The 17,070-nt window shown below is 41.0% G+C and overlaps 1 protein-coding gene across 13 annotated transcripts in view; it reads left to right on the top strand.

Moving 5' to 3' along the window:
- Window positions 1–7,455, top strand: part of VNN1 (vanin 1) — a 38,667-nt gene extending 31,212 nt beyond the window's left edge. For all 13 annotated transcript variants that reach the window (XM_053592579.1, XM_053592581.1, XM_053592583.1 and 10 more), the window contains 2 exons: window positions 5,584–5,754; window positions 7,219–7,455. In XM_053592579.1, the coding sequence (XP_053448554.1) occupies window positions 5,584–5,754; window positions 7,219–7,440 (393 nt within the window). In that variant the 3' untranslated portion in view covers window positions 7,441–7,455. The remainder of the gene's footprint in view (window positions 1–5,583; window positions 5,755–7,218) is intronic.
- The last annotated feature ends 9,615 nt before the right edge of the window (window positions 7,456–17,070 follow it).

Here is a 17,070-nt window from a genome sequence, read left to right as displayed (position 1 = left end):
GGGCGTTGTGGCGGGCACCTGTAGTCCCAGCTGCTCGGGAGGCTGAGGCAAGAGAATCGCTGAAGCCCAAGAGTTGGAGGTTGCTGTGAGCCGTGTGACACCACGGCACTCTACCAAGGGCCATAAAGTGAGACTCTGTCTCTACAAAAAAAAAAACACAAAAAAACAAATAAAAAAAAAAAAAAACAATTCTCTTGCCTCAGCCTCCCAAGTAGCTGGGACTACAGGCACCTGCCACAATGCCCAGGTATTTTTTTGTTGCAGTTGTCATTGTTGTCTAGCTGGCTTGGGCCAGGTTTGAACCTACCACCTTCGGTGCATATGGCTGGCCGAGCCCATCTCCTCATCTTTTGTAGTTCTTTTCAGATGTTATCTTTAGCAAGAAAGCTGTGCTGATACTTCCGCAGCACCATGCCTACCTCCCCAGCTGGGTTAGGCACCTCTCTTATGTGCTGCACCCTTTCTCCTCTCCTCTCCTCTTATCAAGGTGAAAGTTATCCAAATCACCAGTCTCCAGGAATTTTAGAATGAGGAAACATATTTTCCAAAAATGTACGGAGTTAGGGAAAAAAACTCTGCTGAAAACATCTATAATATGTAGATTCATTTTAATTCACCAAATATATATGTAATACTTGTCATGTTTAGGTATTTTCTAGAGCCTGAGAATATTAAGATGAGCAAGACAGATCAGCCTTCATAGAGCTTAAAGTCTATAGGTATATAGACATCAAATAGAAAACACAAGAAATTATTATTTAATTTTGGTTGTGGAAAATACTGCAAAGGAAAAGTACCATGCACCATTAGGGCTGTGGGAGTGAGAGGAAACTTCTCCTTTCTCCCTAAAATTCTCTGAAAGATCGACTTACAATTAAGGCAGATTATGCAGGCCCCATATACCAGAGGTGGCAGGTTCAAACCCGGCCCTGGCAAAAAACTACAAAAAAAAAGAAAAAAGAAAAAAAAACGGCAAAAATACAATTAAGCAGATTAAAAAAGAGATAGAGGTTTATTTACCATGTCCATGGAAAAGATAACAGAGTGATTAGCCAATATCACGGAGAGATCCAGATATTCTTGTACACTCCTTTTAGAGAGGCCGAGACAAGGAATATAGGTAGTTTTGTTTAGGCTTCAATGAATGGTTGTTAGGGAGAATGAATGGATGGGGGAAACAGATTGACTTATGAATGATTCCCTTTGCGAAGTAAATTAAATTAACCTTGATAAACAGATATTAAATTTTAATGATTTAGGCCAGATCTGGTTGCATTTTTTATTTTATTTTCTGAAATATAGTGAAATAACAGGGAAGGGAAGGTAAAGGAAAGGAAGTCCATCGTTCTTTTGATGAATCCATCTGGTTACACAGATAGAGGAAAAGCCCCTTCCAAGGCCTGTTGATCCCTAAGGGCCTTTAATTCAAAATACTCTTTATACCAATGAGTCATATTTGGGGGTGAAATTTCCTGAGCTCCTTCATTCTCCCTGTCTGGAACTTTCCTGGAAGTTTCATACATTAAAAGCCTAGTCAGGGCAGTGCCTGTGGCAAAGTGAGTAGGGCACCGGCACCATATGCTGAGGGTGGCAGGTTCAAACCCAGCCCCGGCCAAACTGCAACAAAAAAATAGCCAGGTGTTGTGGCGGATGCCTGTAGTCCCAGCTACTTGGGAGGCTGAGGCAAGAGAATCACGTAAGCCCAAGAGTTAGAGGTTGCTGTGAGCCGTGTGAAGTCATGGCACTCTACCCGAGGGCGGTACAGTGAGAATCTGTCTCTACAAAAAAAAAAAAGCCTAGTCAGTGGCTATGGAGATAGAGATATGGTTCATAGTCAAATAATAAGAGATGGGAAAAGGGAAACAAGAACATAGATTATAATGAGTAGAAAAGAGCAGATCTAAGCACATTTTCCCACACCATATTAAACCAGTCTCCCCTTCTTGGGTAGGGTTTGAAAGATTGGCATGCAGAGATGCTGGGTCTGTGACTGACCTGCTAGAAAAATAGTAAGGGTCAGTAGGAGCAACGTATAGTTTGAAAGGCGAGCCATATTGGAAGATAAAAGGGAGAATGGGATAGGTTGACTCAATCTCCATTCAGCTTCCAACGTGCAATCCTCCAAGGGAAAAGCTTAAAAGAACAAGTGTTTAAAAGGACCATTTGGGGAAAGAGGGGACTAAATGGTAAACAAGAGTCTTTACATAAAAAATAGGGTTTCTTGATCCATGATCTTGGGAAAACCTGTCTACTTCCCTGTTATTTTTCATCTCTTTATTTTCCTCTACATTTTGACAGATTTTCTCCTCTTGATCTTCTAAATCTTGCATTGAATCTTTTACTTTTGCTAATGTATTTTTAATTTCCAAGAGCTTTTTGTTTTCTGAGTTCTTTTTTCTCTTTAATTTGTTGTTTCTGTTTCATGAATGCAGTATTTTCTTTTACTTTTCTGAGGCTATTAAGAAATGTTTTTCCTGACAGGTCTTTCCTCTGAATAGTTTTTTTCATTAAATTACCTTTATCTGCTTGCTTTGCTCTCTCTTTTATGGTGTAAGTTTTTCTCACATATCTGGTAATTATTGGAGATTATCAAAAACTGATCGAAGTTTTAATCATGAGGGTGATACTTGGCCAATTTTGAGCTTCATGGTAGGATGGTCCAGCTGAACTTTTCAGGGGAATTTCTAAGGTAAATATCTTTAGAGGCTTCCTCTTGGGAAGCTCAGCTTTCCCAGGTCTCAAGATTCTTCTAATTTCCTTCTTTAATAAGGTTGCTTAGTTTAGCAAATAAAAATATAGGATCTTCAGATAAATTTGAGGTTCAGAGAAACAAATTTTTTAGTGTGTGTCTCATCACTATTTGAGACATACCTATACTAAAAAATTGTTTACTGTTTATCTAAACTTTAAATTTAATTAGCAGTCCTGTCCTGTATTTTTTCTGATAACCCTATTCCTGAAGGATAAATCTCTCCCTGACAGCATTTTGGGATCCAGTTGGAAGAAATGGCCTCAATGAACGTGGGGCCCAGGGTGGAGGGAGATGTTTTCAACATTCAGCATAATTCATTCATGTAATCCCCTTCAACAACATCATTTATTTATTTTTGAGACAGGGTCTTGCTGTATTGCCCAGGCCAGAATGCAGTGGCATGATTATAGCTCACTTTAACCTCAAACTTTTGGGCTCAAGTGATCCTCCTGTTTCCATCTCCCAAGTAGCTGGGACTATTGGTGTACATCACTATGTTTTGGGAATTTTCTTTTATTTTACTTTTTATTTATTTTCTTTCTTTCTTTTCTTTTTAGACATAGTTTCAAGCCGTTGCCCTGGGTAGAGTGCTGTGGCATTATAGCTCACCGCAACCTCCAACTCTTGATCTCACGCAATCCTCTTGCCTCAGTTTTTTTATTTTTAGTAGAGATGGGGTCCCACTCTGGCTCAGGCTGGTCTCGAACTTTTGAGCTCAAGCAATCCACCAGCCTTGGCCTCCCAGAATGCTAGGATTACAGTTGTGAGCTACTACACCCCACCTATTTTATTTCTTTTTTAGACAAAGTCTCACTCTGTCACCCTGGATAGAGTGTCATGGCACCAGAGCTCACAGCAATCTGAAACTCTTGGGTTTGAGCAATCCTCTTGCCTTAGCCTACTGAGTAGCTGGGATTACAGGCATAGGTCACCACAGCTGGCTAGTTTTTTTATTTTAGTAGAAATGGGGTCTTGCTGTTGCTCAGGCTGGTCTTACACTCCTAAGCTCAAGCACTCTACCTGCTTCAGCCTTCCAGAGTGCTAGGATTACAGGCGTGAGCCACTGTAACTGGCCAGCTTGGCTAATTTTAAAATTGTTTTATATGGGATCTCAATTATGTTGCACAGGCTAGTCTCAAATTCCTGCCTCAGCCTCCCAAAGTGCTGGGACTTTAGGAATGAACCACTGTGCTCAGCCAACTATGTCTTTTAAACCTCCATTTAAAGGTTTAATCTCACTGGAAATAAAGCCTTTTATTGGAGCAAGGGAGGGGCAGTGACCCATCTGCACTGGGGGCATAGTATCTAAGGCATCCTTCACAACTTTCCACCAATTTTCCTTCCTTTGGTTGCCACAACTTTACTCTCAGCTCTAGGTACCCAGTGGTCCCACTGATGGAATTGTTGAGTATTCTGCAGCATGAATAGAGTTGATTCTGGTCTTTTCTACTCCCAGGTTAGGATTTGACTTTTTTAGGTCTGCTAAATCAGTTATTACACTTTGCCATCATCACCCTGGTTCCTAAAACTGTGCTGTGTTCTATCCTCTTGTTTTCCTGTCCTTATGAACTTATAAATTTAAAGAAGAAGTGTAGGTTTTTGTAGGATCCCAAGGGAACAAAACAAAGTATGTGCTCATTGTACCTTTACTGGAAAGTTATCTCCATCCTATTTTAACATACTTGCCCTAAGGGCTTGCCTTCCACCTGAAAAAGTGGAAATAAGGAGCCAGGTTAGAGGCTGTTGCTTTAGTCAGGCAAGAAATGAAAATGGTTTGGAAGATACTGTCCAGATGGAGTTAAATGAATATGGAACTTTGCATCTGCATGATGAGAAGACTCAGGTACTTATAGTCATATACTATACTCTAATAGCTGTGTAGGTACAGACTGTGAAAATCTTCAGGGAGAACAGTTTCAGTCTGTACCCTTATATTAATCTGAAATTTAAAAAGATACAACATTCTGGGCGGCGCCTGTGGCTCAAGCAGTAGGGCGCCAGTCTCATATGCCAGAGGTGGTGGGTTCAAACCCAGCCCCGGCCAAAAAAAAAAAAAAAACAAACAAAAAAGATACAACATTCTTGATGCTTAAAAGCATTGCTAACTTGAGAATAATAAGGGTACAGTTGTTCATAGCTCTAGGCCAAGGATCTGATTGTCTCTTTATGTGGTTAAACTATTCTACAGTGAATTACAGGAAACACTTAAGTCTGTATTTTTATTACTAGTTACGTTAATTATTCAGCAATAAAGTGGTTGAATGTTGTGATGAAGTAATGTCTTACCAAAGATGCCTAGGCATTTTTCTTGGTCAGGAAGAATATTTTAATTGACTTACTTAGGACTTTTTTTTTTTTTTTTTTTAGATTCTCTGGCATTTTATTTAATAAATTATTTGATTTAAATTTTTTTCCCCAGCTTTATTTGGTTATCCTTAATAGACAAAAATTATATTATTAGCAGTGTTCAATGTAAGTTTTGCTATAAGTATGCATTGTGAAATGGTTGAATCAAGTTAATTAACATATCCAGTGACTTTCTTTTTTTTTGTCACCCTCGGTAGAGTGCTGTTGTGTCACAGCTCACAGCAACCTCAAACTCTTGGGCTTAAGCAATTCTCTTGTCTCAGCCTCCCAAGTAGCTGGGACTACAGGCGCCTGCCACAACACCTGGCTACTTTTTTGTTGTAGTTGTCATTGTTGTTAAGCAGGCCTGGGCCAGGTTCGAACTGCCAGACCGAGGTATGTGGCCGGCACCCTAACCACTGAGCCATGGGCGCCCAGCCAGTATGAGTTTCTTAATGACTTATAGGTTTGCATCACTTCCCTAGGTTTGCACGCTGTTGAAGTGTAGAACGACTGACTTAAACACTTGTGGTGACTCAACTGAAGTAGCTTCTACCAGGTTTGAAATGTTCTCCCTCAGTGGCACTTTTGGAACCCCGTATGTCTTCCCTGAGGTGTTGTTGAGTGAGATTCAGCTTGCACCTGGAGAATTTCAGGTAAGAACCTTTGCTCGATACTCTCAATTGAATGTAAGAAGTATATTTTATCATCAAAAGCTATCCAAATGGCTAGTTGCAGTGGCTCATGCCTGTATCCTAGCACTCTGGGAGAGCACTCTGCTTGAGCTCACGAGTTTGAGACTAGCCTAAGTGAGATCCTATTAAATAGTGAGGTCACTATTAAAAATAGAAAAACTAGCCAGGCATTATGGTGGGTGTCACTAGTTCTAGCTACTTGTGAGGCTAAGGCCCAGAGCTATGATGCCACGGCACTCCGCCCAGGGTAACAGAGTAAGACTCTTATCTACACACACATACATACACATACACAAACCTATCCATTTGCTTACTTGTATAAAAATTTCCATCCGAGAAGATTATCCCTGGAAATCTGGAAGGACACTGAGTAGGTTGAAGTTCTTGTCTAGAATTTTTTTTTTTGAGACAGAGTCTCATTCTGGTGTCCTGAGTAGAGTGCTGTGGCATCATAGCTCACAGCAGCCTCAAGCTTTTAGGCTCAAGCGATCCTTTTTCCTCAGTTTTCTGTTTCTAGTAGAGATGGGGTCTCGCTATTGCTCAGGCTGGTCTCAAACTCCTGAGCTCAAGCAATCCACCTGCCTTGAGTGCTAGGATTACAAGCATGAGCCACTGTGCCCAGCCTTGGACATTATTAATATAACCATTAGTGTGCCCTTGAGAATTAAATACCTTATTTGGAGGATTGTGGAGCGGAGTTTGGGCTATTGAAGGTCTGTGGAGTAGAAAGAAGATCCACTAAGAATGGTTTCCGAACCCAGTCAGATTACTGGGCAGCAATGGCCTCAGGAAGTTGAAATGAAACCCTCTCATTGTGGGGAGAAAAGCAGAGAAAGAAAAGCTGAAGGATAGAGAATCTGACAGTAGCCTATGTTGGTGAAGCAAAAGGCTTTTTAAAGTCCTAAAATAAGGCCTTGCTGCACATGTGCTCTGCCCAGCTGTTTTCTTCCACTGGCTTTTCCTGCAGGTTCCACTCTCACTCCCCTTCCCAGGTAGAAACCACTCCTGGGGTGAGGGAAGACAATGGGATGGTGAGGGGGCCAGGCTGACCAATGGACAGGGAACAACAGGCCTCAGTTCTAACCCCCCTTAGTTAACCACTTCTGACCACTTGACCTCTCTTATCTGAGAGGACTAGGTTTCTCTCTTACACCATCAAATCCATTGGTTTACATTTATTAACTTCTGGGATGCTTCCTCAGGGGAGTAAATGATAAGATATCCATGGCAGGAATAAATAAATAAATGTCAGCTCCATAGCTCCGATTTTCTTGTACTCTGCAACATTTCAAATATTTCTGATAGTACATAATTTGGCCTGTATTTTTATTATTTCTTCAGCCAGCTATACTGAATTTTGAGAGTGTGTTGTGGGATTGTATAACTGAAAGGTAGATCTTGTCTACTATTCTGTGTTTTAATTAGGTGTCAAGTGATGGACGCTTGCTTAGTCTGAAGCCAACATCTAGACCTGTCTTAACAGTGACTCTGTTTGGGAGGCTGTATGAGAAGGACCGGCCATCAAACACCTCATCAGACCTCTTAGCACAAACACTACAAATAATGCTAGCAGTTATAATACTTACTGTATACTCATTACATTGGTACAATATTTATGTTTTCTCTCTTTTGTTTGGGATAATTTAAAAAAATTGACAGAGGGGGGCGGCGCCTGTGGCTCAGTGAGTGGGGCGCCGGCCCCATATGCCGAGGGTGGCGGGTTCGAACCCAGCCCCGGCCAAACTGCAACAACAAAAAAAAAAAAATAGCCGGGCGTTGTGGCGGGCGCCTGTAGTCCCAGCTACTCGGGAGGCTGAGGCAAGAGAATCGCATAAGCCCAAGAGTTAGAGGTTGCTGTGAGCCGTGTGACGCCACGGCACTTTACCGAGGGCGGTACAGTGAGACTCTGTCTCTACAAAAAAAAAAAAAAAAAATTGACAGAGGAAGAATAAAAGATTGGCCTGGAAGTCAATCGCCAAAATGTGAAAACAGCCTAAATGCCCACCAACCCAGGAATGGATTAACAAACTGGTATATGTATACCATGGAATACTATTCAGCTATTAAAAAAAATGGAGACTTTACATCCTTCGTATTAACCTGGATGAAAGTGGAAGACATTATTCTTAGTAAAGCATCACAAGAATGGAGAAGCATGAATCCTATGTACTCAATTTTGATATGAGGACAATTAATGACAATAAGGTTATGGGGGGGGAGGAAAAGCAGAAAGAGGGACGGAGAGAGGGGGGTGGGGCTTTGGTGTGTGTCACACTTTATGGGGGCAAGACATGATTGCAAGAGGGACTTTGCCTAACAATTGCAATCAATGTAACCTGGCTTATTGTACCCTCAATGAATCCCCAACAATAAAAAAAAAAAAAAAAGATTGGCCTGGGCTTCTGCTAATAGTGTTTTCTGTTATAAATGAATTATAATTTCTTTTTACTTATGAACCCCCTCCTCAGATAATAAAAGCTTTATATACTATCTATTTAGATTTTTTTTTTTTTTGGAGTCTTGTTTTGTTGCCTTTGGTAGAGCACTGTGGTGTCATAGCTCACAGCAACCTCAAACTCTTGGGCTCAAGTGATTCTCTTACCTCAGCCTCCCACGTAACTGGGACTACAGGCACCAGCACAACTCCGGGCTATTTTTAGAGACGAAGTCTCACTCTGGCTCAGGCTGGTCTCAAACCTGTCAACTCAGGCAATCCTGAGTTCTGGGTCTCCCAGAGTGTTAGCCTTATGGGTGTGAGCCACCACACCTGGCTAAGGTAAATTAAAAAAAAAAAAAATTATATTTGAACACTGGTCTTTCTTGGCATTGGGCTGTTTGTACCAAATGAGTATCCAAAATGTTTTACACAGAAGAAATAAAAATTACAGTTAAAATTATCAAAAAAGGACTCTGAACATAGTACCACTTGTGTTATTACATACATCTCTTATTCAGTGCTGCTTAAAATTTCCAATGATTTTATTTTCTTGTTCTATTAGTTATTTACCTAAACAATACATTTCAGTTCTCTTATCGACTGAGATAGTGTCCCCCACCAAATTCATATATTGAAGCCCTAACCCCCACTACCTCAGAATGTGACTATATTTAGAGATAAGGTCTTTTAAGAGGTAAAATAAGGTCACTAGGGTGGACTTTTATGCAGTGTGACTGGTATTTTTGTTTGTTTGTTTGTTTTGAGACAGTCTCATTTGGTCACCCTCAGTAGAGTGCTATGGCATCTTAGCTCATAGCAACCTCAAACTCTTGGGCTCAAGTGATCCTTTTGCCTCAACTTCCCAAGTAGCTGGGACTACAGGCACCCAGCACAATGCCCAGCTATTTTTTTTGTTGTTGTTGCTTGGTAGGCCCCGGGCCGGATTTAAACTCACCAGGCCTGGAGCATGTGGCCAGTACCCTAACCACTGAGTACAGATGCCCCCACAAAAGGCGATTGGGACACAGACACACACAGGGGAGACCATGAGAAGACACAGAGGAAGGACAACTGAACTCCCTCTATCTCAACTGTACATACTTTGTCGCTGTACTGCAGTTTTTTTTTAGCATGTGTATCAGTCAACATAAAGTAGGTTATGATGCAGTAACAAATACTATAAAACATTTCATGGCTTAATACCACAAAAGTTTATTTCTTGTTTATGCAGAGTCCACTCTAGGACAGGTACAACCACTCCAAGCTTTTTTCCTATAGTGCTAACTCATTATGCTTATATAATTTCTGGAGCATTAGAAAAGAATACGGAGAACTGGCCCACTCCTTAAATGCTTTCATTTATAGCAGCGGTTCTCAACCTGTGGGTTGCAACCCACAGGGACTGTATTAAAGGGCCGTGGCATTAGGAAGGTTGAGAACCACTGATATAGAGCAACACATGTCATTTCCACTCATATTTTATTGGCCAAAACAAATCAGATGGCCAAGTGACATTTAAAGGGAGTGGAAACTGTAAGGTTCCTGCACATCCAGGACGGGGAAGAGATTCATAAATGTTGTGTACACTAGTAGTATCTGTCACCAAATAAGTTCCTTAAAGATATGTATCTTACATTCTTCTTCAACTTCAGCATATAGGAATGGTTCACAATATTATTGTTTACCCTGAGTTGCTAGGGCTGCTGTCATCATTCCCTCATTCTCCATCCTATAATAACCTCCTTGACTTCTACTCTGTCACTTCACCATCAGCACCACATCCCTGCCAGTTGTGAGCCAATAAGAGAAGGCTAAGGTCAGCTCTGTGCATTCTGTGTCCTTTCCATGGATCAGAAGGCTGTTTTACCCATACTGTTTTTCCCAGAGAATATAAAGCCATCTCTGATATTGCATAGCTTCTCAAAGGGAGTACTTAGAAGGTGACCATAGTGATATCAGCAATGAGTTAGGGTATGTAGCAGTTTTTCTAGGATGAGTTAGCAAGCTTCATTCTCCAACCTGATACCGGAATTTGTTTAACCTCATGTTTACTGCTTTCTCTGTCACTCTATGTTGATAGAGGGTAGGTATATTTTCTCCATTTTGCATTAGAGAGCAAAGTGTCATGTTTTAAACTTCTAACTTACTGTGTATCAAATCATCAAACCAGAATCATTAACTTCATGTTTAATGATTCTTCTATCACTGTAGATTGTTAATATTTTCTTGCACAGCCATGCTGACCTGTAGCTTCCTGAGGCACTAAATGTCAATCTTGTTTAAGTGCTGGACACTGATTTGTTGCTCAATGATTATTAAAGCCAGATTTCTGTTGGATCCTTAATCTTTCAGAGATAAGATGCATTCCTCATAGTCAAACTTGTAGGGTCAATAGCTGCACACCTTGATACAATTCAGGGTAAAGGCTAAGGTGAAAGTACCGATATTAAAATGTATGTATAAGGAAAAAAGATTGAAGTTATTGGATTATATGTGTTGATGCAGCATAAAGAACAAAAATTTTCCTTGAGATACTGGGAGAAGACTTGAGAGTTAAGTTTAGAAGGACCAATGAAATACGTTAACAGAGAACTACTGCTTTAATCTTGCTGATTTAAAATTAGATCCATATGGTGGTCCAGCCACAGAAATACAGCAAAAGTGCTCATCAGCATGAATAGCTATTTAGCTATCGATACTTTCTAGAAACTTAACAACTGCCAAAAACATGGCCCAGCTGTCAGCATGGTGGTGTACTATCTGACAGATAAGTTAATGTTTGGGTGAAGTGCATTCTAGACATGTTAATTGGATAAAATTCAAATTGAATTATGAAAATATTAGTATCACATAATGTTGCTTTGATAGATTATGATGTTGATTTTATGAAATTGGTTGTGAACCAGCTGAGTCTGTTGTTCTCGTTTATGGCAAAATTTTGTTTTACTCCATCAAATACAATTAACTGAGGGTTTATTTGGTATCGCAATATGAGTAAAAATTAACCGAAAAGCCTGTCATCATGTGTACCTAGGACTAGGAAACTGCTTGTTGTAAAGATTAATTATAAAAGCACGTGGCAAGAACATAAAATCAGATAGCCTGAAAATAACTCCTTAAGTTTACACAAATCATTTCATTTTAACAGAAATAAATATGTAGAAGTTATCTTCAGAGACTGGTGATACAAATAGAATACTTTCAGTGATTAAGATAATTACAAGTATTATTTTTTAAATGTTTTGATGGTGGGGTCCAGTGGCTCACACCTGTCATTCTATCACTTTGGGAGGCTGAGGTGGAGGATCCCTGTAGTTCAGGAGTTGGAGACCAGCCTAAACAAAAGTGAGAGCCCTATCTCTACCAAAAATAGAAAAATTAGCCAGGCATGGTGGCAGGCACCTGTAGTCTCAGCTACTCAGAAGGCTGAGGCAGGAGGATTGAGCCTAGGAGTTTGAGGGTACAGTGAGTTGCAATGAGACCACTACACTGAAGCCTAGGAGACAGAGAAAGACCCTGTTTCAAAAAAAAATAAAGTTTTGAAATTACTCTTAGTATCTTACCTGCCTAACTTGTAATTAATAATATTCCATTGCCAATGGGTGTTAAGTAAACTTCTCACTAATGTACTAATCTTAGTTTCCTCTCTCCAGGTATTTAGAGGGTCCATGGAAGAAACCAGCTATAGTGGAAAGGAAAATCTTCATTCAAAATTTTTTTTCCAAATTCTTGGTAGTGGTTAGTAGCTAGAACTCTGAAGTCAAAGAAATGTGGAATCAAATACCATTGCTGTCCTTAATATTTATCTGTGTTCCTTCCTTTGTTAAAGAAATGGTTTAAAAGAATATCTATTATTTAGAGTTGTGAGAATAAATTTAGGATTTCATGACATGCTCTTAGCCTTGTGACTGGTATAGGGTTAGTAAAAATTCTCCTCTCCTTCCTACCTTTTCTTCCTCTCCCTTCTCCTCCTTCCATATTTCTTCTTATTCCCTTTCTCCTCTGCCCTCCTCCTCTCCTTCTCTTCTTCTCACTACTCCTCTTTGTCCTTACTGGCAATGGCAAACTTAGACTGTGCCTGTACAAGCACTTTGTTCATGTTCTGCCTTTGAGAGTTCCCGAGATACAAGAATGTGAGTAACACACTATGGAAAATCCACTATTATAAATTGTTGTTCCAATTTCTTGCGACCTTTCCCCTTCCACTGGAGGAAACATGAGAGAGGCAGTTATTTCATTTTGGGTCACTCCATTCTGAGACCTTTGGGAGAACAGAAGAGCAACCTGGTATACAAAGCCACGTCCTACAAAACTTTGTAGAGGGTTGCCCTCTACAGGTCCATGTGAATATGACATCTGGGTCAGAGATTCAATTTAATAAGACATTGGCATTCAAAGTGTAGTTTCTTAGGGGTGTTTCAGAATGAGAAAATATTGTTCCTGATATGTACCAGCTGAGTCTTGTTAATACACCCTTCTTCTACATAGCCTATTGTGGCCAATAAACAGATACCCAGACAATCCTAAAAGCTCCACTCTTTAATGCTCATAAAAAGATTCAGAATTGTGGGACACAATTATAAGAGGGACTCTACCTAACAAATGCAAACATTATAACCTAATTCTTTGTACCTGCAAATCAACCTGTGCTGCACACAGTGCCAGCTGTGGTCTGAATGCAGTGTTTAGAAATTATAAATTAAGATCTGCTGGGCATGTCAAAGTATAGACTAGGACCAACTGACAGAGTCAAGGAAGCTAACTTCGCCTCCTAAGCATTGTACCCATTTCTTTTATTAACTTTTTGACCTTATGATTATATGACATTGTTCTTAAGATATTCTCTTTTGCTTTTTCCTGTTACTACCTTGTTCTTTACTGTCATGGTAAAAAATAACTCATCCTTATGTTAAGTAATAAGGTTAGAGTTTCTTTTTGTTAATATTAACTTTCTGTTCCATGCTGTGTTACATGTATACATTTTTCATGCTCAGTAAGACTCCTGAGGTTTTCATTCCATGTAGCACTCTCTTGCTACTCTCTGAGCATGTGAAATTGCTCGCCTCCTTGGTTATTCCCCTGCAAATACCTGAGGTGAGAGTTTTCTTCCCATGCCACCCCCTCGCCAGCTTATCCACAGGTAGTGAACAACTACAAGTGGTGCCCAAACACAGACTTTGAATGGTGGCCCTCCAGGACACTGACAAGTGATGGCAAGGACTATCTCCCAAAGTCCAGGAAGAAGGGGACAAGGTCTCTCATCCCAGGTAAGAGACAGTGGGTGCTAAGGGACAAGCCCTAGAAAGATCGTGCAATTAGGTAAAAGATGTCATTTCTCCTTATGTTCTGTTTTTCATCCTGGTTGCCCCATCTGCTTGGAAGAAAGGTTCCAATTGAGAGTCTTTGACCAGTGGAAGGTAGGTGGTTGGTTGCCCAGCAACTAAGGCTTTTATGCTCTCTTTTTTCCCCATGAGAGGCGGTATTCTTGTCGCAGTGAGTGTTCTGTGCCAGGAGCTTACTCCAGCCTGCCCTCGTCTTTCTTAAGCTATCAATTTTTATTTTTCTAAGCTGAGAAATACTCTCACTAAAAAAAAAAGCCTGGTAAGCTCCAATTACAAGGTCTGCTCCAGGCGGCTGGCTGCAAGATGTCAGATCAACAATTGACAGAATTTTTTTTTTCTTGAGACAGAGTGTCACTATGTCGCCCTCAGTAGAGAGCTCACAGCAACCTCAAACTCTTGCTGGGACTACAGGCACCTGCCACAACATCCAGCTATTTTTTTGTTGTAGTTGTCATTGTTGTTTTTAGCAGGCCCCGGGCTGGGTTCGAACCTGCCAGCCCTATGATGTGGCCAGCACCCTAACCACTGAGCTATGGATGTTGAGCCAATTGACAGAATTTTTTTTTTTCATTTTTATTTATTTATTTATTTATTATTCCAAGACAGAGTCTCACTTTGTCGCCCTCACGGTAGAGCGCTGTGAAGTCATAGCTCACAGCAACCACAAACTCTTTTTTTTTAAAATTAAATCATAGCTGTGTACATTAATGCGATCATAGGGTGACAGAATTTTTAATTGTAGTCCAACACCAATGTCCTTGGTATCCTGAAGAGGAAAGCCTTAATTCCCAGGATTGGGAGAGGATGGGATGATGGCTACGGCAGTCTCTGGGCCCAGTAGCTGTTCAACATCTAACCACATGGAATCAATGCCACCTAGCCTTCTGCCCCATCCAAGGAAACAATCCACCAGCTAACACTCCTCTTGAAAATTCCCCTCCTAAGCCCCCTAAATATTTACCTATTAATATAGTGACAGGGAATCTTTACCAACTATTAAATCTCCCCTTCTTTCTGATCAAAATATACAGCCTTCCTCTAAATTTGAAAGTATTATGGAAAGGTATTTAAGGGAAGGTGCTGCTGAGGACGGCAAATGTGTCCAAGTCTTCCCTGTGTTCATAGCGAGTGGCTGAGCTGCCTGCCCTGAAAAGCTTCCATTTAGTTTTTAAGGAACATAGAGTGTAAGTGAAAATAGATTACAGAGCTCTTTAACAAAGGGCACAGTAGGATCCATTGCCAGTGGATATGAAATGACCTCTTGGGACTGGCATACTTTAATTAAAACTGTCTTATCCCCTGGCCAGTACAGTACGTGGGTTCATGAATTTCATATTTTCTGAATTTTTTCTTTTGAAAATGTTTTTGTAAATGTCCCTGTGATTATGACAGGCTTATGAGACTGGTGCTTATTCCACTCCCCAAGGCCGGGCTGCCTGCAATCCCCAGGCACTCAGTGCTCCCAAGCAGCATTTCAAGCTTAGACAAAAAGTCTTTTTTTTTGAGGCAGAGTCTGACTCAGTTGCCCTTGGGTTAAATGCCATGGTGTCATAGCTCACAGTCCCCTCAAACACTTAGGCTAAAGTGATTGCCTCAGCCTCCTGAGTAGCTGGGACTATAGGTGCCCACCGTAACGCCTGGTTTTTTTTTGAGACGGGGTCTCACTCTTGCTCAGGCTGGTCTCAAACTCCTGAGCTTAAGCAATCCGTCTGTCTCAGCCTCCCAGAGTGCTAGGTTTACAAGCATGAGCCACTGTGCCTGGCCCCTGACAAAAATTCTTCATTCCCAGGCACCTGCTGGCTCGTCTGCCACCATATACCAAGGAGCTACTGAACCTTATTTAGATTTCATTAATTGCTTGCAAAATGCCATAACCTGCCAAATTGAGAACCTAGAAGCTACTAGTCAGCTTGCTTATAAAAATGCTAATTCAGATTGACAAAATGTACTGGCTCCTTTAAAAGAATGTAATCTCAGGTGGCACCTGTGGCTCAAGGAGTAGGGCGCCAGTCCCAAATGCCGGAGGTGGCGGGTTCAAACCCAGCCCCGGCCAAAAACCACAAAAAAAAAAAAAAAAAAAGAACGTAATCTCACCATTGCTGAATTGCTGATATGAACAAAGCTTGTCAGAATATTGGCACCAAGAGCCATAAAGCACAAGCTTTGGTAGCAGCTTTACAACTTCCACGTCAGTGCTAGTTATTTATTTATTTTTATGTTTTATTTTTGAGACAACTTACTTTGTTGCCCTCGGTAGAGTGCCATATATTATCAGTTATTTTCACTCTAGGACTCTCCAACAAATAAAAATAGATAATGGTCCTGCATATAATTCTCATTCCTTCTCTTTATTTTGTCAACAATTGCAAATTAAACATACTATAGGTACCCCCCCCCCCCAATAATCCAACAGGCAAAACCATTATAGAACATTCTCAATCTCTGGCAAAGCACCAATTACTAAAAAAGGGCAAGTATGGAGGATAAGCTTATACCACAAGAACAATTATACCAAGTATTTTTTACTCTTGCTGCCACTAAGATACGTTTCACTCCCCTTAACAAGGACCCCAAACTACTGCTACCTGGCATGGAAGCCTTTATAAGGAGCCTTTAAGAGGCCCCCAGTAGCTAGGGCAGGTAAAATTGTTAATGTGGGGGGAGAGACTATGCAGCTGTTTTGCCACCAATAAGCTTGTCTTCTCAAATACTACCATGAGCTGGCAGAAATCAGGGAAGAATCCCCTAGCCAACCTGCACAACATGCACTTGGAGGGCTGGGAGCAGTGGCTCACAACTGTAATCCTAGCACTCCCTGTGAGACTGAGGCTGGGGATCACTTGAGCTCAGGAGTTCAAGACTAGCTTGAGCTGGGAGTAGCTGGGACAAGGAGGGCCAGGAAAGCCAGGCCGGGCTCACCCAAGCACACATAAACTTGGACAAAAGATTGAAGAACATGTTGGAGTGTCTCTGGAGTTTGGCTGGGTATCCTTTTCAGAACAGTCAGTGTGGAATATGACTTTCTATTCCCTTATCCTTTACAGCTGGGACAAATGCAAGAGAGTGTTACATTGTTGCCCTCGATAGAGTGCCACAGCATCACAGCTCACAGCAACCTCAAACACTTGGGCTCAAGCAATCCTCTTGCCTAGGCCTCCCCAGCAGCTGGGACTACAGGAACCCACCACAACACCCAGCTAGTTTTTCTATTTTTAGTAGAAACAGGGTCTCATTTTTGGTGAGGATGTTCTCCAACTCCTGAGCTCAAGAAATCCACCCTCCTTGGTCTCCCACAGTGCTAGGATTAGACATGAGCCACCGTGCCAATAGCTTCTTTGTAAGTTTTCTACTTTGTTGGTATATACACCCTCTACCCTAGGATACCTAATTAAACAAATCTTAGATCCCCTAGAGAAATCCCATAATCACACCTTTCTCCTATCTTTTATAATCTAAGGACTATTTTCCTGTCAAACTATATATATATATTAATTAGTT

This window comes from Nycticebus coucang, chromosome 5, assembly GCF_027406575.1.
Source record: "Nycticebus coucang isolate mNycCou1 chromosome 5, mNycCou1.pri, whole genome shotgun sequence".
NCBI classification, from domain to species: Eukaryota; Metazoa; Chordata; class Mammalia; order Primates; family Lorisidae; genus Nycticebus; species Nycticebus coucang.
Note: the sequence above shows the minus strand (reverse complement) of the source record. Positions and strands in the feature narration are given on the sequence as shown.